This window comes from Charadrius vociferus, unplaced genomic scaffold, assembly GCF_000708025.1.
Source record: "Charadrius vociferus isolate BGI_N301 unplaced genomic scaffold, ASM70802v2 scaffold384, whole genome shotgun sequence".
In the NCBI taxonomy this organism is placed as follows: Eukaryota; Metazoa; Chordata; class Aves; order Charadriiformes; family Charadriidae; genus Charadrius; species Charadrius vociferus.
In genome coordinates, this window is record NW_009648234.1 from 920354 (window position 1) to 942496 (window position 22143).

The following is a 22143-nucleotide window of genomic DNA, read 5'->3' on the forward strand; positions in this document are numbered from 1 at the left end:
ACATCCTTGCACATGAATTGAGTAAGAGGGAAGAAGTGAGGAGCAATTGCAGCAGTAATAATATATCTCAAACTTATCACTACATTTTTGCATCATTTTTCTTCATTGTACAACTGGAGGAAAAAATCCAAAAAAGGGTTTAATTTCTACCTCTACATACAATAAGTTACAAGTTTATTTATTTAAATAATTGTAAAACATCTTACATTTTTTAAAGAGGTTAAACTATAAGCAAATACACACATACACCAAAGTTCCATCATTCATGTCAGTTTGTCCTAGAAATTCTTTCATGCTGGTACCCTGTTTTGTTGATTTTTTTTCTGCATAAACTAAATCGATATCTGATAGAAAATAGAAACTTCAACTTTTTTCCCCTACAAAGTAAAACAAATTGTATCCAAAATAGCAAGCTTGAATCATTTTGCCAATTTCTTTCTCCTTTTAATATTTTACAAATCTTAGGAAGGTTTCCTGTCTTTCAAGAAAGACTTTGCATTTCTGGTTCCGTTCTGCCAACTGTTGTTCACGCTGGCTCTTGGCTGGTTCTTCATTCACAATGTTTTAGGAGTTGACGGGGTTGTGTCAGAAATATGAAACAGGTAAAAGATGCAGACTTCTATCTTGTCCCATCCACAAAAAATGTTCCTTTTTTTTCCCGGGCCTGGCTTTCCCCCAAAAAAGAGCTTGTAGTGCTATTTTTTTCTTTTTAGTGGTCCATCACAATAAGTAGTTTTGTGCTGTAAAAGAAAAATGAAAAAAAAAAGAGGAAAAAAGGGAAGCGGGAGAGGAGCAGAGCTGCCTCTGCCTTACATCGGGGGAACGACAAGACCAGTCATGGCTGAAAAAGAAAATTGACAAAGATGAAATTCTGGCAATTTTTATGGAACAAAATATATTTGAGCCCTTCACCCATCTGTGTGCAGTCCCGTCTTGCAGCAATGCCCTCATTTGCAGGTTAAACTGAACCTTTGTGTTTCTTTTAATGTCTTTATGCTTTAGTGAGGACTCGCATGCGAGACTGACAGTGGCCCCAGACACTGGACTATTATTGCTATTTCATAGTACATTCACCAAAATCCATGGCCCATTGTGGTTCTTAAATGGATAAAGGGGATACAGGATTAATTCGAGTCTCAGTACATGAATTGTCAGAAATGCCCAACCATTTTCGGGTGCTTATCTCCCGAGAGATGTCCTCGGAGATGGACATTGCTCAGAACTGTCCCCAAAACTTCAGCCTTCTCATGTTCAAGTTGAACACTCAAAATCATTCTTGAGACCCAGAATCGAGCCGGGTCTCCTGCTTCCCGCTCAGCCGGCTCCTGTGCCTGCAGAAAGGGTTGTTGGGAGGGAGGGAAGATGCGCAAGCAACGGGGACTCGCCCAGGCACTGCTGACGGGCGCCAGGCAGAGAATGACAAGTCCCGACGCATTGGACAATGACCAGAGGGAGGGGCTGCTAATTTCGTTTCAGTGGAAATAACGGACCGGCCTCTCCTTCTCGCTTGGTTTACCCCGTATGTCTGAATCGCTGTAGTCTTACCTGGCACATTCCCAGAACACTGGGCTTATGTAAATTATTTATTAGTCACTCTCACTGCCTTTAATTGCAGCTATATTCTTCATAACTGACAACAGCAACATTTGAAGCTGCCTGGAACTGGTGCTGTTCCCAAAGGTTTTGAGGGGTAAGTTAAGTTTATACGTATTTATATAACAAATGAGTGAGTCATATTTTCAAAGGGGCCTCAGTGCAGAGCAAGGTCCTAATCCTGCAAAGATTTATGTTCACTAAAATTTGTGGGATTATTCATGTGTTTAAAGCCCTGTCCTCTGAGAATTAATTTCACCCTCATGTTCATAGTGTTTAAAAAAATGCTTAGGGCAAGAGCCTCAGCTAACATGACTCTTTTATTGGAGCTGTGTTGATTTTAAGCAACTGTGGATATGGTCTATGATTTAATACAATAGGAAAATAAATATTTTCACATTTAGTAACTGACTAGGGCTAGAAGTCTGCCAGTTTTGGCAGATAGCTGAAAGAGAAAGTGAAACCAAACAGTCTTAATCAAATATCTACAGTTTTCAATTGCAAAGAAATTTGCTATTATTTTTCAAACATTTTTTCAAACAGGCAATTTACATAACTAAATAAAGGAGGTAAATATTTGGAGGCCTGTTTTCAGGGGGCAGGGTGCATTAGAAGAGGAGAGATTTTCTGATGACACTGAGGGGGCGCCTCCTTTCCTCTCCTCACCCCCAAAACCAATGGATGTTCCTAAGGGGAGTGTCCCAGCCTGACACTGGAGAGCCTTCTCCCTGTGGACAAACCACGTGCTGTCGGCCCTTCTGTCCTCCAGAAAACAAAACTTGATGAATCTTGGATTGATGCCCTCCTCCAGACTCCGCTGGGCCGGTGGAAGAGGTGAGTGCGTGCCCTCGGCTGCTCCCCACCATCCCACAGGTATCCCAGCGGAGCCATCTGTGTTCGCGCTGCCTAATCTGCTTCAGGCAAAATCCTGCAGGTTGGCTCCGAGAATTTAAACTGTTTGTCTCGGTAACCCGGCCGGGTCTTTTGCCTGAAGCACCGGCAGGCGCGCTGCCACTGAGGGGGCCTGGCCGCCCCTGCCCGCGGCAGTCCTGTCTCCTGGCAGAGCCAGAGTCGGACTCTGTCTGGGCCGGTTTAGTTTGTCTGTGCAGAGAGGCAGCAGACTGGTATAGCTGGTGTGGTTTAGTTTGAGACACGCAGGGTCTGTTGCCGGTGTAGTTTAAACTCTGTTCCCCAGGGGGTTAGGCCGTATTGGCATAAATGCTTTTTTCTGATACTGTTGTTATCAATCAACGTTATTTTCATTTTTTTTTTAATCAAGGAAAACTTCTTCCAGCAGATCAAAGCAAAGACCAAGCCTGAGGTTCTGACATTTCTCTTCAAAACTGTTTTAACAATTCTTGCAGATGCAGCATTTTGGAAAGTTCCTTCAATTGAAGGGAAAGTACATTTTTACTGCATAATTAAAGATATGTTATTCAGCAGTCCTGGACTCAAAACTAGCGATGGCAACAGCAAAACTGCCACCTGCAGTCGGGAGGAGCGTGTTATTACCCCTGGGGTTCTGGTGATGCCTCTTTTGCCTCCTTTCCTTCCCTCCTCAGCAAGTAGCGAGTCCCCGCTTTCCTCTCCTTACTATTGCCCCCCCGGCCCAAGCTGGTTTGTCGTTCCAGGTTGTAAGTGCTCCAGAGCAGATACTCCTCAGAAGCTGTTAGGATGGAACCTGCCAGTGGACCGATTCAAGTGAAACTATAATGTAACCTAGGAAGGACAAGCAAAGCCAAATTGTTTTGCTGGCATTTCATCCTAATGTTGCAACTTCACCACCTTCTGCAACAAAGAGCAAGGAGGTTGAGGAATATTGTCTGCTGTTCTCACCTGTTTTTCCACCGCTCATCTAAACGGTTTTGCTCTGTGGTTTTCTCTCTTTTTACATACCCTCATCTGTCCATTTCCACCCCACCTCCAGTCCCCTTTGGGGCTGCACTGTCAAAAGCCTATTCCCAGCCTGTATCGCTTTTTATTGAATGTTTGTGAGGTTTGGATTAAGGTCTTACACTGCTAGCAAAGCTGTAATTATTTTTGCCTGTATTACTATATATTGAATCGATGTAACTTTTCAATAAAGGTGGTTCAATGCAGGACACTCCCTGATGAGTTGGGAATATAGAAACCACAGTCATTATCCCAGAGGGTCTTTTTTTTTTCTTGGAGGGAAATGGAAAAAGAATTAGAGATGAGCCTTATTGTATTAACCTTGACAGCTTGCAATTATCAACTGAAACACTTGATTAAAATTGTCACAAGGTTGGAGAATTTTTTTATAAATAAATAATCAAACATGGGTAGTACCCAGATGCTATGGTGATAGGCACCTTTAATGGGTGTAATTAATAATGATCAGAAGCCTAGTGTATACAAGTGGCCCCTGCAAATGCTGTCTTGCTTCGCAGTGGAAAAGAACTCTGCAGTTCAAACAGCCCTTTGGCGAGAACGGGAAAGGGGCTTAGTGCTGTATAAACACCCACGTGGACACGTGTGTGCGCACACCCCGATCTGGTTCTGCAGATATCACAGGTGCTTTGTTGGTGTCTAAATTGTGACCTGGTTTCAAAACTGTGCTTCCTAGAGAAGATGGGTATTGAGCGTTTTCAATCATTATAATGTAAAATGTCTGGCTCCCTCATTTGGTTTTCCTCTTTTGCCACTCAGTTTCCAGCAAAACTCCAGTCTTACGGTTCTGCAGCTCTCCGAAGAGGCAAACAAAGCGCTCCAGGGGTGTTACTCCGAGCGCCTTAAATGAGTGTTCCTACCCTGCAGTGCCAGAACCATCTCTATGCACGAGCTGTCCTGTACGTAAAGGTCGGTTTGCACCTTGCCAGGCACCCAGCTGTGGGCGGCACAGCTGGCTTCTGCGCAATTTGGTCTAATAAAAGGTGCAGCTTCTGCCCGCAGGCTTCACCTTAGTGATATCTCCAACTCCCATCGTGACTATCGCTAGAACATGTGCAGTTTTACTTTCAATATTAAGACCACAGAGACATTTATAAAACAACGCACCCATTTATTATCTATCATTTATTATTATGTAACTAATCAACTGAGAATGATAGAGAAAAGAAAGGATTTTCAGAGGAAAACACAGCTGGCTTTCAGTGAGCAGAAAACATCAGTGGCTTCCATGAAGGGCACCATCGTCCTGTATACTGAAATGTAAGTGAACTAAATTACAGCCTCTGCGAAGAACCTGTGAAGGATGGTTCCAACTAAGACACTAAAAAGTAGCCCAAAAGCTTCAAGTTTTTCCTAAAGAATTTATTTTTATTTTTTCCTCCATAGGAAATTAACACTTTTTTTATTCTTGCAGAAGTCCTTCCGTATTTGGATGGAAAATTTTCATTCACTCACTCATGATAGCCTAACCACAGACAGGTGAGATATTTATAAATAAGCGGTGGTTTTGTCTCTTTTGGATGATAAGCAGGTGAATACATATTTTATGTATTGTTTTGAAAAAGCCTAGGCAAAACTTTTGATAGCTAAGAGATGGAGAAGTTAACTTGGCCTCATCTATCGAGCTGCGTTGATGTAGTTACTATCTCAACATGGTGCTAAGCTGTCTATGCACAAAAGGGTGTCTGAACAATTATTTTGATTTGGTTCAAGTTAATTAGGAACACCTGTAAAATCAAAATATGTCTTTGCAAAGTCATATATGCATTAGTTTAATTATTAAGGGGCACAGGAATGTGTAGCCACTCTGCAGTTATATATTTTTCCAATTATACTAGAAAGTGGCGAAGTTTTCACCTGCAAAGCAGAAGTCAATATTGAATCTTGCGCAATATCCTCTTTTTCTATGACACCTAACAGTCTTCAATATTTTCTTCCATTGCAGAAGGCAGATTTTTGTTTTCTCCTATTAAAAATGGGGCTCTTGTCTAGCCTGAATAAGTCTGTGACATATGATTAGCTACTAAAATTAACATCCCATCAAATGAAGATAAGTAATTAATAGTAACGGGAGATATTTTTGCTTAGTTAAGTGTTAGCAAGAAGTTTTAAATATCTTTTAAGGTTTTCTTTATTTTGAAGCAGTCTGTGCCACTCACGTCTCTGCCAATAAACCGGGGAGAAAAATGTACTTGTTCCTTCCAATGTATCAAATTTAATCAGATGACAGATACATATTTTTCATATATATTGTCACCGTGTATATATCACTTGCAGCCTTTGGCATACTTAAATCACTGTCTAGGCTCTGGAATCATTCCAATTCAGGCAGAAGAGTATTGCTGAACACTCCCAGGGTGGAAATGGCCCAGTTATTTTTACCTGGTTAGAACCTCTGTTAAGAGTTATTTTAAAATGCTGTGCCTTGAGTGTTGCCTGGAGCCAGGCTTCGGCTGGGCACTGGGCCGGTGACAAGCAGGAGCCATGGCTTTAAGTGTGAGCCGGCCATTTCGTCTGAATCCCACCCCTTACCAACTTTTGAGAGCAACTATTTTTCTCATTACCTGTTTGCACAGCCTTTTAACACAAGGGGACTGGAATCCCCAGTGCTGTTGACACCCGTAACTTTGTCAAGACAAGATATTAATAATTAGGGTCTTCAACTTAAATACCTGTATTTCTTTAGGGAATCGTGCAGATGTCCCCTCTGCTAAATTGAGACTGTTCCTAAGGGTATCAGACTTCAATACCTTTTGGATTGGCTGGGATCCTGATGGTTAATGGAACATCTGACCTTCTGGGGCTTGCCTGCTATTCCTTGTAACTGAGCTTGCATTTTTACATTGAGATGTGCTGAGCTGGCCAAAGGTAATCTGGGCAGTCAGCGGTCCATGCTGTTCCAGCAGTTTCCAATTTGCTTGCTTTTCCCATCAGCTGCCTTCCATCTGAGATGAGTTGATTAGGCATTTGTGTACTTATCATGCCGTGTTGCGTCACGTCACATTATATCTTCCCAGTGCCTTTTTTAAACTGCCTTGACATATGACATGAATGGAGCACACAATTGTTCTGATCAGGATCACCTGCTCTCAATTTGGAGAGCATATAGAAGTGAGTGGTGTCCAGTATGGATTGCTGCTTGTTCTCTACCTAGCATGGCCTGTTACATTGTAAGAATGTATAGCAGATGGCAGGTGAAAGAGGTAAGCAGGAACACATGGCACAGGGGGTTATCTGAGGGTATTGCACGTCTTGGCTGTGTTGTGCAGCCCAAAGCCGAAAGCCAGTAGATACGCAAGTTTCATGCTTAGCTGATACTTTCAAGTTACAATATATTTTCTACCAGCTGTCCTACTGTCTCCAGCAGCTTTTCAGCATCGCCAAGACTTTCCTCCCAAAATACAGTCAGAAAAACATTTCCAGCAATACTATAAGCTGCCTAGAATAATGGAGATGCTAATCTGAGGGTGAAGCTTGTACAGCTCCTTCTGTTTAGACTAGTTTTAATCCAGGCTTACACACTGCTGTGGCGAACGTACGTGGAAGCTTTATTCTAGATTTTCCTTGCTGCTAGTAAGTAGAGTGGCATGCCCTGAGGTGCTGGTAGTATTTCTAATGTTCTCATTGCAACAGGATGCAGGAAGTAGGATGGAGACTGTATCACCAGGAAACTTCTGCCTTCGAACAAAAGATGTAGCCAAAGCTCAAAAAATCTCCATTAAGGAGATACTTTCTCCGTGTTATGGATGGGGAAATTGAGAGGTAATGTCAAAACACTTGCCTGATGTGCTTTGGGAAGGAGCCTGCATATATTTACTGCTTGCTGTGTGCTTTTGCTATTGTATCTCCATCAGTATTTACTCAAGCCCAAGTTTGATAAATAAGTAAATAAATCAATTACATTACCAACACATCTATTCTTAGTTTTACAGCACAAGGCGATGGCATAGCAGAGGAGATTAACAATCTCCCATTGCTGCCGCAATGGTAAGTCCATTCAAGAAGCCTCTTTGGGACCCTCCTGTTGACTTTCTGGCCACATCTGTCTGTCAACACTGTGGGAACGTTAATTTGGATATCAGGCTGTGTGTATCTGGATCCTTTCCAAAGCATGTGCTCCCCAGCTTGCATCAATTTAAATATTTCAGTTGAAAAGAAGAATTTGCATCCATGGCTGAAATAGTTAGAAAGACCTGGCACAACAAACCTTGGGCAGACAGGTTCGACTCTGTGAAGCAACTACTGCCTTTGCTGCGAGTCCCAGCTGTGCTGCTGCTTGTTGCCGTCTGACTGGTAAGTCCCCTCTTACTAGGTACTGTATTTGCTGAAAACTTACTTAAATAGCGCTTGTAGCGTATTATATATTTATGTATCAAGGTGTTGATGTACAAGGAGGTAACCCACAAAGAAAGGGATATGGTTAATAACTTTTGTATCTGTTTATCCGTGCCCAAGTTTCTGCATCTCTATGTGCATAAGGCATTTCAGTAAGGAATCATAACCTCAACAGACAGATTAACCCTGAACGCCTCAGGAGTAGACTTTTGTCAGTAAAAATACGTGGATGCGAGGACTAGGTTTTTAGCTCTGAGATTTTATGTTATACTTACTTAATATTAAAGTTCTGTTTTTAGAATCTCATACTGATTACTAATTTATAGATTGGATAAAATATGTTGTAAACGCTAAATGGTATGAATGGCACCAAATGGTCTCTAGTACTTTACCTGTATACAAAAGGGTGAAAAGAGATGAACTTGCTAAGCAGTCTTGAGCAGACAGGACAGACTTGGCAGGTTAAGGAATAGTATTCACTTAAATAAAAATCAGTGGTTTCTTAATCTGTCCTTTTGCTGTCTCCCAGAAACAATGAGTGATTTGCTTACTGAACTGATTTGTGTTTAGCACTATCTTGGGTCACTTCTTAACAATGAGGCCTTCTCAACAGAGCACGGAGACAAGTTTAACTTTAAAGCAGACTCAAGTCTGCTCTGAACATGCTGATTCGTCTTTAATTGTAGCTCTGTCCAACTGGCTTAAGCTAAACAAGTTCATAGGCCTTCCTAGTTAAATGTTTAACTAAATCAGTGTCAAATTATCTTACCTTGGAATAGTTCCCTAAAACAGCTAAACCCTCTCATTTTTTATAAAATTGCAGTGAAATCAATACATCCTTTCGTTAGCTGATACGAACGCCACCTCACACACACCCCCAATAAAGAAGGAAAAAAGTGATGATGACTCTTTAGACGCTGTGATCATACAAAGCATTATCAAAGATAAACCCATTTCTAAACAGTTTAGATAAAGAGCTACAACTGTTGGGCCCCTATAGTGTAAAAAATTGCTTCAAATCCTTCATCTTCTTTAAACAGAGTGGAAAAGAAATTATGTTCCCTGTCAACACGATACCTGTGCGTTTACATGGCTGGATCAGTGTCTTCTATTAATGGGGAGAAGATGATCTTAGAGGAGCATGGAGTTTCATGTAATTGGGGCCGGGGAAGAAGCTGTTTCAGATATATAGCAGAATTCTATAAATTACCTTTTAAAAATGTAATTGTTTTTGTTCAACACACTTAGAATTTCCTTATTGTATAAAATAATCACAGTTTATGTAAGTCCCTGTAGCCTAGCTAAGGATTTATAATGCACCCAAATCAACAGGTGCGGTTTGTAGGGCTCATTTTAGAATTACCACTGGCTCTGGGCATGGCTGAATTCCCAGAGTTGTGTTTTCTATGGTATCTCTAGTGAAGTCTGAAGGAGCCAGATGACTTCTCAGGCCCTATAAAGGCTTTTTTTATGGAGACTTGGAGCGTATTTATGTGCCGCATGCCCCCCCACAGCCTGTTAAAAGAAAGAATTTAGTACAGGTTTCCATTCTTATCTTAGTACTCACATTTGTTTTGCAGATCACCTTTAAAAAGGCTGTAAATGTACTGTAGGGCTCAATTCCCGGTATGAGCCTAAACCTTGCAGCAGGTTTCAAGACATTGGCTGTTACGTACAGAGCGGTGTATTAACTCTGCAGGGCAGACGTTTGTTTTACAGGTCCCTGCAGCCTAAGGAGAAGTCAGTCCTCACAAAAGAGCTGGTATTGAAATGCAGCGTGGGTCAAACCCTGCTCGGTATAAATGAGTGTCTGTCCCCTGTTGTTTTAAAACCAAACAGACAAAGCTTGGAGCATTGCTTTAATCCAGTTGGATTGGGTCAGGTTTTCACTACTGAGTCCTGTAATATCAGGGTAATGGTATTCAGATGATTACTGTGTTTACCTAGGCTAACACAGTGGGCTTTACGTGTGCAGGCTGAATATTAATTGTACCTTTCTTACCTCTAAACCCATTTCCATTGCCACTAGAGCAGGCAGGAGAAGGAGACCCTTGGGGTCTGATGACAGGAGCAAAGGCACTCTTCTGTTTGACAGCAGGAAAGACGGAAGAGGAGAATGGAAGGATGGAAGAAGTGCTGGAGGAGCCAACTGTTGGACTTGAAGACATCACTGCAAAAGAAAAAAGTGAATCCTCATCAGAAATGCATTATAGAAGTTTGGTAAAACTGCTTAAAATGTCTACCTTCTGATTACTCCCGTTACTTCTTAAAGAAGACCTCATTCTCACATTGACTTGGCTGTTTACACTAAGTCTAAAGCAGAGAGGTAGTTATATTGAGTGGTTAAGAAAACAGAGTGCTTAATCCTTTTAAAATGAAGGGGGGAGGATATCAGAAAACGGTAAGTCGTCAAGGGAGAGGGAGTCATTCTGAACAAACAGTAGGACAGCAGTGGCCTGTCCAGTTACAGTTTGTGCTTTGGAAATTGGGAAGGCTGGTAATTCCTGTGCCCTCCTCAGCTGTTTTAAAATGAAGGTTTCCCTGGTTGGAGTTGAGAGGGGATGTTTTAAGCTGTTGCTTAGATTTGAATTTAAATTGATTTCTTTTTAAAGAAGTATCCTGTGAGAAAAAGTCCCGTTCTATGTCCAATAGCTTGTTAAGCAACTGTTTGCTTACCGTCTGGAAAAATATCAGCTATTTCTCAGCAAAACAAGGAACAAATAACCATATTTCACGTGCCTTCAAGTCAGTCCCCAAGTCTCATGGCAGTATTAGTTTGCAATCAGAATGACAATACGCTGCAGACCCGGTCCTTTCCTTATTGAAGTCAATGGCAAAGCTCCAGAACAGGGGAAATGTCAAAATACCTGAACATCCTTTGAGTTGCACCTTAACCTTAAATTACAGCTCAAACTCTGAGGATGTTGTTTCGCAGCTTTCAGACCAGCAAGGAGCCTTCATCACCACTGCAAAGTGGGTCAGTCCTTGTGCAGGTGATGTGAATGTAAATAAAATAAAATAAAATAATATTTTGCAAGATACCAGGTGTTTTCTGGAAAGGCACAATCCTGACACTGTTGGGAGCGATACCCTCCGTAAGCTGTAGTGTAGGTAACTAATTAAATAATAAGTCAATAAGTAAATAGCTGTTTAACTTTTCCTCCTCTTATATATATATTACACACACTCTTGCCAGAGGGAAGCCAAGGAGTGGAAGGAAGAGTGACTTGCTCATGGTAAAACTAGTAACTGGAAGCACAATTATACTCACTTCCAGAAGTTAATTCCATTGTTGTTATATTTCTGGTTATCAAGGTAATACAGTTTCACAGGAAATTGATCCACAGTTCAGCTTGCAGTTGTTGTTAATGCAGTTCATACACATAAAAATTATTTTAGAGTGGCTTTTACAGAGGATTTGGAGTAGTCTCTATGCTAAAAGTAATGGCTACTTGCTTAATCACCTAAAGTGGCAAATCATACTTCATTTCTTGCTGTGGCCTTTGCCACTTAGGAATCTGTATGAGGATAAAAAATGAAGGAAAAAACCAAGTAAGATTCCTCTATTCTTCTTGAAAGATTCTTCTATTCTTCTTGAAGAATGGGAACATTTTCTAGTTCATACTAAAATATACCAGAACACAAATCCAAACCTTTTACAAAAATCTTCACTAAATCTTGACAACTTCTCTTGAAAAACATCACTTGCTGCATTTTTTGATGTGGTAAATTAAATTAATCAGGAGGCAGAATAAAATATAAAAGAAGCAAAGTACATACATCCATAGGGGGATCCTGTTGGGGAGCCGTTAATGAATCCAGGTGAGCCTGGAACGCCCAGGTTTGACATGGGGACGTTGCTGTAGCCGTTCATGCTGTTGCTGGAAGTGCTGTAATTGGACTGTTGAGGTGTGGAACTGGATGAGTAACCGCGGGGCGAGATGCTGCTTGTATTACGAATGTAACCTAAAAAACCACCACATTTCAAAGCATGTCAGTGGATTTGGGCTTAAAACTTTCTCCTGTATATTCCCAGCTTAAATAAATGACTTATTTAAATCCAGATTAATTAAAACATTGAAGCAAGTACCATTAAATTCAGTGGGTTTTATGCACATGCTTTTGAGTGAAGCAATATTAAGTTTTAAAACAATGTGGGAAACTAACTTTTTGAAGTGAACTGATGTATATTTGTTGAAAGTTAAAATTTGTTCTAAGACCTGGGAAAAAAATGTGTGCGCTTATCTTTTTCTGAGGTAGAATTTAAAATATATGTGTGATTTTCTACAATTTTAGGGGGGAGGTAATACTTTTCAATTTATTGATTAATTACAAATAAAGCAAGTGGGAAATTATAACCCATATATTGTTTGCAGCTTGACTTTGAAGATACACTACTTGGGGGAAAGAATAAACTGGATAAGTAATAACCATTTTTCATCTTAAAAAAGAACAATCACAAATATCTGAGAGCCAAAATTTAACCTCTTTTTTTTCTCCAAAACGAGACTTAAGAACACTGTAACTACCAGCATTAAAGTACAAGGCTATTATTAAAGCTGCAAATGGTTTTCACACCAAAAAGCTTTCATTGGAAAGATGCGATCCAATAGCTACTTTAAAAGTGGTTACCATTTACACATCAAGTCAGGTTATTTCTGCCCATTTATGTTATGAAGTTCTAATTCAGAGCTGGTAAGACCTTAAAAAAAACTAGCAAAATTATCTATATGATTTTTAATATGGTATATGTAATATTAACTTCATATGACATGGTTTTACTGCCTTAGGGCGTTTAACGCAGCTATTCATGGAGTCAGCCACAGACTGTATGTTACTGGAATCAAGTGCTAAACATCAAAATATTCAAGAGTCAGAAAATGCCCAAAGTTGGTATTGTTCCCATGATGTATTACTGTTAATACATAATTTTATGGCATGGTTTCCTAACAATCAATAATATATCTGGAGTAAATGCAATACATACAACATACGCAAGTTGGTAAAACTAATACTGAAGAAGCAGCCTTAAAAAAAAGAAAAGCTGTCCTTGTCTTTTGTGAAAACAAAGATAAAACAAAACAAAGCAAAACAAAAGATACTGAGGGGAGCGGGGAGAGAATTCAGGGCTAAGCTGGTATCAAAAAGTACTCAAAAATTATCTCAGCCATAACTAATCTGGTGAGTGGAACCTGGTGCAGATAGCATCATCCCAAATGGCAGCACACATCCATTTCTAACAAACACTGACACGTTAAACACCATGTTTCTGTACATAAGCTGAGCAGGTAGAGAAGCTGAGATATGGAAGCAACTGTGCTTCAATTTTTCATTCTTTAAATTAACACTGTACTACTTGCAGTGCCTACCTTGGTTGTTCCCCTGTGTTGACTCTGAAATGCTGACTCCTAACTGACTGCCGTAGGAGTTGATTCCCATCATACTGCTGTGAGCAGGAGAGCTAGACAGTGCAGGGATCTGCGCGGGATTCCTTGGAACACTGTAGAGAGCTTCTGCGATGTCTGCAGCTCGTTTCAGAATGATGTCCTGGAGAATGAAAGAGACAAGTTCAGAAACATGCTTGGAGAAATTTTCTGGTGTTTATTACTAAACCTGAACGGATACTGCTCCCTTCTTGAGAGTAGTCATTCTGACCTGGTTGTTGTGTGGCGTTCCATACAGTGCTTCAACTAGGTCAGCAGCTCGTTTCAACAGCATTTCCTGGAGGATGAGCAGATGCATAAAATTGAGATTGCAACAGAAAAGGATTTCAATGCAAATAAAACCAGGGCTAGCATTCTCTAAAGTGACTGGTGTCTGTGTGTGGTCTTTCTGAACAATGGGTGCCTTAAAGAGCTATTACTCGCCACCTATCTGAAAAATTGAACCCCATACAGTATCTCAAACTGGACATCCAAAATCAGTCCTCAGTTTGGAGCGTGTTGACACGGGTGCGATGGAGCCGTCAGCCAGCGCGAGTGTGGCGAGAGCCCAGCGCTCCATCTTGGTCGTGGAGCTCTCCAGAGTCCTGAACCCGCCCGCGCTCACCAGCTTCAAAAATGGAGAGAGGCTTCAGGCAGCCCCGACTCAAACAGGAACTCCGTTCCCTACTGAATTGCAATATATTCTTTTGCATAGACACAAAAAAAAGTCGGATTTATCTCCGGGTCCATTCATTTTTTCTCAATAATGGTAACAAAACAAATAAAACACTTTAGCTATCTTATGTTACCTGTGGTTGTAGGAAAAAAATACACAGTATATACTATCTGAATACAATAGTCTTTCATCATGCAAATATGATAATATGTACTTTTGGTACTGTGCTAAAATCTAGAAATAGTCATTAATGCCACTCTCGTTGTGCTAGGTGCTGCATCAACACAGTGTGCGGTATTATAGATACCTAAAATCCTGAGTTGTTTCAACACATGCATACTGCAGTTGTTGCTACAGAAAAAGTTACACTTAAAGTTCTTTTATGAAAAGTTTCCCTTAAGGTTAGACCGCTGCAACAAATCCTTTGTCTTTTCAGGCATCATTTAGGTTCAGAGATTTACCAATATGGATAAATGCAAAGGAACTGGGAAGACATCCGCATTGGACTTCCATTTTAGCAGCAAAAGGTGTTCACAGACAGCATTTGAGCTCTAACAAATACAAATTACTGGTAGCTGTGGGTCCTACTCACATTCTTGTTTGGACCGACAACTAATTGGTGGACTTATGTTCAGATGTAATTGTCATTTAAGATACAATTTTGTCTCTTTTATGAGTTAGAAGTGAAAGAACGTATTTAGGTGGGCTTAGTGAAATGCTTAAAAATATTTTACCTTAGCGAGTCTTTCGGGGTCACCGGGATGTCTTGGGATGACCTTTTGCAGTCTTTGGAAACCATAATCTATGGTAGGTTCATTTAAAGCTGAAAGAAAAACAAAAACCCCACTATGTTATATGAGTATATATATGTATATCTTTTTATAACTCTGTTTTGTTACCTAAGAAAGATGGGTTTCACTACTTCTCCACAGAAAACCTCTCCTTGCCTGGGTCCCCAGCAGGTGCACATTGCCTGCTGCTCAGGCGAGCCCTCATCCCTGCGTGTCAGAGGCTGAACGGTAAGCTAAGCTTTACAAGAACTTCTGCATGAGGATCCCTAATCGCTTTTCAAAGATAATACTTACTGCAGCGCTAAGAAAGCTGTGACACACAAGCTATTAACGTTGCACCGTGTTACACAGAGCAGGTCCCCTGACTCCCGGTACCCCAACTCCACCCATTTAATTGTACAGATGTTGCTGCCATTATCTGTATAATGAGCTGCACGGTGCTCCTGGACAATCCCTCTGTGTCTGTTATTTGTTAAATAAAGAATTGGTGAAATCTTTCTGCTTACAGTGAAGCCTTAAAAGAATTCTGTGCATCCATGTGTATACGCACGTGTGCACACCCCCTGTGCCTGCTCATGCCGCTGGGCACAGCTGAACTCCATGTACATGCTCATTTTCTGCCAGTATTCCAGAAAATGCATTCAGAGGCAGATATGTTGAAGCAGATGACAACATTTATGTGAGCGCTGCATGCCATCTGCAAAACCTCTAACTGTAAGTATTGCACTAGTGAGCTCGGCTTACTCAATAAGGGAACAAAAAGTGTGACTTCTGTACTTAAAACTGTTCCCGTTTCCGATGCTGACTTGTCACCGTCTATCAAAGGCTGAGGGAATAATTTGAAAGATACAGCAGGGAAACATTCTCACAAAATACTCCTTTAAGGATGCATATATTTACTCTGGACAAAACTGACCACAGCAATAATATAGCAAGTTATGGTACAAACACAAATTAGAACAGGTCTTCTACTATGTTCGTTATACAGTCAGAAATCAAGAATACTGAATTTGTTCATCTAATAAACACATTACACGCATCCCCCCCAACATTTTGCCATCACAAACTAGGGCACAGCTATTCATTAGACACATTAACTTCTTCAATTGTGTATGGCTATTATGCATACACAGCCACTTCACTGTAATGATGTTAATCTCTAGTGGATAAACGGAGATATTTTGACCCAGATCCTCAGTTAGCAATAGCTGGTAGAGCCCTACTGGCATCACCAGCGGTTTCATAAAACTTCAGACACTTTAATACTCTCTACTATGAAATCGTTGCAATAATAATCTAATTTCTGATTATTCAAAATTAAACTCCAATTCAAATTAATACAGAAACCAAAAGTCAGTTCTTTAGTGTTCTGCGTGCTCATAGGCTTTGGCTGCCTCTGATACATTAGGATTATTGGTGTTTACTAACACAGTTATGGGTAGGGCTTTTTAGAATTTCCTTGTATTTCAGAATGTGCATTATGATTCAAATGACACATTTGTGCAATCACATGCTGAGAATCTCGCTAAGAATTCCATGAGGCATTTAATAAGTAACATATGTAAGTCCTTTAGCACTATCCTCGTTCAGTGCTAGCTTCTGTCCTCCTGTACCGCTTGTGGTTCTTTTGAAAACAATTTTTTTTAAACAACTGGTGACATCAGCACAGCTGAAAAGACCTGATTCCAAGAGATGCTGATGGCACTTATTGAATCTTCCAAAATATACTCAGCACCTTACCCAATAACCATCTCAGACACCGGAAGAATGAAACTATCAAGTGAGACAGACTATTACACTGATCCAGATTCCCTGTTTATCTGTGTCTGTCTTTGGTATAACAACATGAAGGTAAAAGGTCACATTTCCCACTGAGATACGTTTTATATTTACTTTTTATTAAATAATTATGGCATGGCATGAAGTTTAAATATTACAGGAGATAATCAAGTGGGAATTGAGTAGAGAAAACCCAGACCTGAGAATTTAGTCTTGGCTATACTTAGAACATCTTTGCTCTCCACTGGGAGCCATTCTGGTTTGCTTAAGGAGTTTAATAATACACATTTCAACTGCCACAGAATCTACATCCCATTTGGGAAGAGGGTTTTTTTTGGGGGGTGGGGTTTTTTGCCAATAATCCTGAGAATTACAGGCCAGTTCTCTCCAGGGCCTATACATCATTATGTGCCATTTCTCTTCTTGATTACAAGTCTGATCAGTTAAGTTGCATATCTTAAGCTAAGCAAACCCAATGTAAAATACATAGGAATTTAAACATATATATATACACTGTTCACTAAAAATAACTAATGGGAATATACAAAATGCTAATTCAGAAAGAAGAAATTGGCTATTATTCAACAAACGTTTTTCCAATGGATTGACATGGACATTTTCATTCTGATAGATAAACAGCAGCAAATCATTTCTCAACAACAATGAATTGTTCTAAGAATAGCTCAGCCATTTTGAATCAATGTATATGTTATGTCTTTCAGCACAAAAGGTTTTCTGTACAGCTTGCAACAAAATTGCCTACCACTAGTTTTACTCATTAATGAAACAAAAATATCTCTGTCATGAAATCCTGTTAAAAACCAACATCCAACATTTGTAGAAGTAAACGGTACCTTTTCAACTGAAGGGCAAAACGTAGAATCCACCAGCAAGTTTAAACAGCTTCACCACAGTACCACTTCACTGAGAAAGAGCTACTGGATCAGTACTGATTTATCTATCTGTTACATAGAAATATGCCCAAGTTATATCCAAATGCTTTTGGGTTCATGGATTCAGAGACAATAAAGGGGTCTGACACAGAAGCAAGCTGCTCATTATTTCCTACAAATCAGATATCTGAAATGAAACCCCCAAGAAAAATCAGGTACAGCAAAATCCCTTTGGCAACTCTGAAATCCAGTGTTTCTGGCACAAGGGGTCTCTTGAATTTCCCAGAGCATAGTTTAAAAAGTTGTGCATGACATGATATAATGTATGCAAAGAAAGAGCAACCATCTAGCGAATAAACTAAATTGTTGCTTAGTCTATAAACCTCACTCTAGCATAACTGTTTTAACAACAGAATTGTTACTGTCAGCAGTAGGAAGAGGTCTAAACGCCCCACAGTCTGCCAGACTTCATTTATGACAAGGCTCAGATAGAGTATGGCACAGTGCTTCCTCTTCTATAATGTTCCTTACCCTCCAAAATTCACGCTTTTTTTAAATACAAGTCTCCAGCTATTATGACTCACCAGAATAGGAGAAAAAAAAAATTCTCACACTTGAGCAACCGATGCCGTGACATCTGTCGGCATTTGCAAAACCTGAAACAACAGCTCAGTCCCTTTCATCTCAATGGGGACTAACTGAGATACCCAATGATAACAGTGCTGACATTTAAAGTATTAATTATTTCACCACACATCAAAGCACATAAGACTGTTGAAAGAAGATGATGTTATGACGATCTGCACAATTTACCATGAGTGACAGCTCATTCTGATATTGCCAGTGTACGCCTTGGGAGATGCGCACTCTCCCTCTCCGCCAATCAAAAAAGGGCCCCATCGGAGGACCTTCTGCACCTCATCTTTGCTTTACTCCATGAAGCTGACCAAAGGGCAACAAGCCCTCCATTTGCAAAGGATGAATGAGAAGAAACAAAGTATGCACATCTCTAGAAATACAGTAGTGTAGTATTTGGAGTGTGATGCCTAACCTTCTTTAAGAGGTTAACACAGAGAAAAAGGCACCAGAGGCCTTAAAGCTTCAATTCCACCTTTGCACTAGTGACTACCTTCACTCAAGCCAACAGTAAAGAGGTGCTTGGTATTCACCCTACAGCATAAAACATTTCCATCTTGCCGGCTACAGAAGCTCAGCTCGCTTGCTATAATCATGCTAATCGTGGGCTTGGGAGGTACACACATACTGGTCAGCCCGCTCTGAGGGGTACGTTGTGGTCTGGAGTTGGAAGGATGCTCTAGAAGTGCACCGCCAGCGGTCCTGTGGTCCATCTGCTCTGTTGGTAACAGCTGTTCCAAACACCCTACTCCAACACAGCATCACCTCCTACGGCACGTGTCTCTCCTAGGCTAAAACAGTGGTAGGAGCTGTTCTCGCAAACGCTGTCACAGCCGTTGTATTCTGGCCAAACCCTTCCAATTTGTAGAGCTCACTGCATCCTTGTAAGCGTTGTTTCCCACAAGCAGATAACAAGACCTTCTCAAATCTACTTACAAGCTTTAGCAAACCAGTACCTCCTATCCTTGGTACCTGGCATAGAGACTGATATAGTACAACCCGGGAGTCCAACATATCCTACAGATTATTTTATATTGCATTGCTCTGACAAGTTAACCCCTGGAGGATTTCTGCTCAGCAAGGAAAATTATGTTCAAAATCTCCCCGATATACACATTTCCAGGTTAGCATCTCTGTGGCAGAGTAAATGCAGAGCTGTGATCAAACTTAAGATATGAAAGCCTACGAGACATATCCTCAGCTGGTGTAAACTGATGTAAGCATTATTAAAGTCAAGGGAACTATAATGGAACTACTCACAGCGGCAGAGATTTTGCATTTGTGTAGTATTAAAAGCAGAATTTCAGGCTCCTGCTAGATTAGCAGCAAATGTCTTATTCTAGGAACAGCTGATGAAAGAAAAGTAATTCAGAACATGGAGATGTATGTGTAACCTGTATTCTCACCAGATTAAGGTACACACGGGGACTAAATGTTTAGTTGTGGTGATGTAAAAATAGACTTTTTATCTCTCACTTTAAGTATATACTTAACTACTAAAGTATGGACTGCCGTTACCATATAACAAGCCATTTCTCCAGATTTTTGCTGTACTCTGTAGTACACCGTTAGATGTCCATAGAATCCTGTTGGCTTCACTCTTATAAAACTTTTCCATCTGGGAACCTTATGGAAAAGTCCACACATCACATTTGGGCGATGAGAGGAATTTGATGGCTGAGTTGCAGCACCCTGAATGATAGCACTTAAGAGTGGAAACGCTGACAGAACCATAACTACAGCAGTGCTAGCGCAGCACACTTTGCGAGGAGCCTATTATAAATACACATTACAGGACGCATATGAGCTCCCATAACAGCTCCACTGTGGCATTTAGATTTACCCTTGAAATTTATATCTAATTTTTATATTCATCTTTTTAACAGTTTGTCATTTTCTTCTTCAAACAACCTGTTTTATTGTGACTAAAAAAAGAAGAAAAAAGCTCAAGTATAATCAGGTCAAACATTAATATTTGATTGTATATTAAATATTGAGGGCATAGAAAGACACACACAATACTAAGTTCACTGTTTTTCTCTTTCCACGTTTTAGAAGATTATTGGTGTTCCCACGATCACAGGATATGACTAGAACCTGAGAGGTCTATTTCCTGTATAACCACAGGCAAGTGGTTAACCTTTCTTCATCCTTCTGTGGCAGTGCCTCACGTATGAAATGGAAGCACGTGTCTTTCTGTAACTGGCCGCCCGTGTCTGATGCAGCGAGGCCCTGATGAGCCCTCTGAGGTCTGGTTTGATATGAATAATTATTCTTGTCATACCTGTGAAGTACCTATAGCCAGCTACTCAGTATTTTTCATATGACTTGACCCTTTGTGCTTTTCATCTGAGGTTGTATCTCAGCACTTAATAATTATGAAGGACTTAATACGACATGACCCTGATAGTACCGGGGCTGCTAGTTGTTGCTGCTGTTATTAGTTCTGACAGAACTACATCTTCCCGTGCTTTTAGTTTGCAGGATTTCACACTTTTCAGTCTCCTGGGCTTGATGTTAATGCCTCCGCGTTTCTTAGGATTTTGCAGAGTGCAGGCTGAATGTAAAGGGGAGGTATTTAGAGGAGAAATTCTCATTTATAAAGGCAACTACAGTTCAAGAGGGAAGTGGTCCTATTTGTGTCTCCCAGCCTATGGCATTCTCTGATGTGTTATCTATAAACTTTGTGACAGCCTGGAGGAATATACTGCAATATGAAGTACTAAAATTACCAAGAAAATAATAAAATTCAATTATCACGAAAAAACCACAGATATTTGTTCAGATGCACAGGACTACCGTACCAATCATTATAAAACCTACTGGACTTTCCTCTTCAGTATCTGGTGTGGTATTTGTCTGCTGCACTCTACCCAACAAATAGCTGCACTTCTGTGCTGCTACGGAGTATATTTAACGGAGTGCTATGGATACACACGTGCATTCTGTGGGCAGTGGCATTTAAACAACCTGAGGCTGTTTTCTGGTAGTTTCTCTGCTGTCTAATAACGTGGTTGAGCTCTTCACCCTTTCCTTCAGTACAGGACTAATGCAGCTCTCTCTTAGCATTTTCCATTCTCACAAAAACGTGCTGGAACTGTGCATCTTTGATGCTCCCACCTTTCTGATAAAATCTGATATTTCTATCAGATTTTGTTGTGGAAGGTCTGAAGAAGACTTACAGACAGAAGGACCTTGATTGCCTGAATATGCCTTGTCTAGGTTACAATTCAATGCATTTGTTCACAGCGGGATCACAGCAGTTTTCTGATAGCACAGCCACGGAAAGGAAAAAAAAAGCCACCATATTATTTTCATAGCTTAGAAGTTGTTTTTACTGCTATTAGCAGCAACAACCTGGGGGAATTGATTATACAGGTGAGCTTCTACCTAATAGCTGTGTTTATCATTTTGCCTGCCATGGTGGGAGAACTGCAGGTTCTTGAATAGACAGATTGAAAAGTTGTCTGTTCTACCCTCACTCTAACAGCTCGGCATCTTCTGTGAAATGCTGTTTTGTAACATATGGCAGTAAGCACCCACTCACTCCTCAGAGAATGCTAACAGATATCCCTATGCCAATAACAGCAGTAAAACAGGAATAGTATATTTAACTTTCTTCTCTTCTGCTGGCTTCTACATACATCTTCATGTCCTTTTTTGGGGAAGCACCCTACTTAACATGTCAAAGAACTGCACTGCAGTCTGACTCAAGTCCCCTCTAGATGGTACAAGGAAGTCTTGCACTTAAACCAGCTTTACAATAATAAGGCTTTTCTTTGTAGAGGAAGGCACATTTCTATTACACATCCCCATATCCCTCCGTTCCTGAACCTCTTCCCGCGCAGGTACCAGCAGCACATGGATGGTGGCCCTCAGTAACGCTTGTGTTGAAGACACTGTGCTATCAAAGCCTCAAGAAGCAAAAAATGGCACGGAAGGACTTTACATTTAAATCTGTAATAATAACCAAAGAATTAACAGTCTCTCTCTCTGAAGGTAAAGGCATCCGGCCCAGTGCAGCCCCTACGAGCCCTGTACTACCCGTGAACCAATGACGCTGCTCCTTTGTGTAAGGAGTGCCAGACTCCGCTAAGTTAACCTGT

General features: G+C 40.6%; 1 protein-coding gene across 6 annotated transcripts in view; it reads right to left on the minus strand.

Moving 5' to 3' along the window:
* Positions 1 to 318: 318 nt before the first annotated feature.
* Positions 319 to 22143, minus strand: part of EBF2 (early B-cell factor 2) — a 143777-nt gene continuing 121952 nt past the window's right edge. For 5 of the 6 annotated variants that reach the window (XM_009884129.1, XM_009884130.1, XM_009884126.1 and 2 more), the window contains 6 exons: positions 14673 to 14761; positions 13495 to 13560; positions 13209 to 13386; positions 11620 to 11805; positions 9842 to 10009; positions 319 to 841 (listed from right to left, as the gene is read on the minus strand). In XM_009884129.1, coding sequence (XP_009882431.1) covers positions 810 to 841; positions 9842 to 10009; positions 11620 to 11805; positions 13209 to 13386; positions 13495 to 13560; positions 14673 to 14761 — 719 coding nt within the window. In that variant the 3' untranslated portion in view covers positions 319 to 809. The remainder of the gene's footprint in view (positions 842 to 9841; positions 10010 to 11619; positions 11806 to 13208; positions 13387 to 13494; positions 13561 to 14672; positions 14762 to 22143) is intronic. The other variant, XM_009884131.1, reaches the window with a different exon arrangement.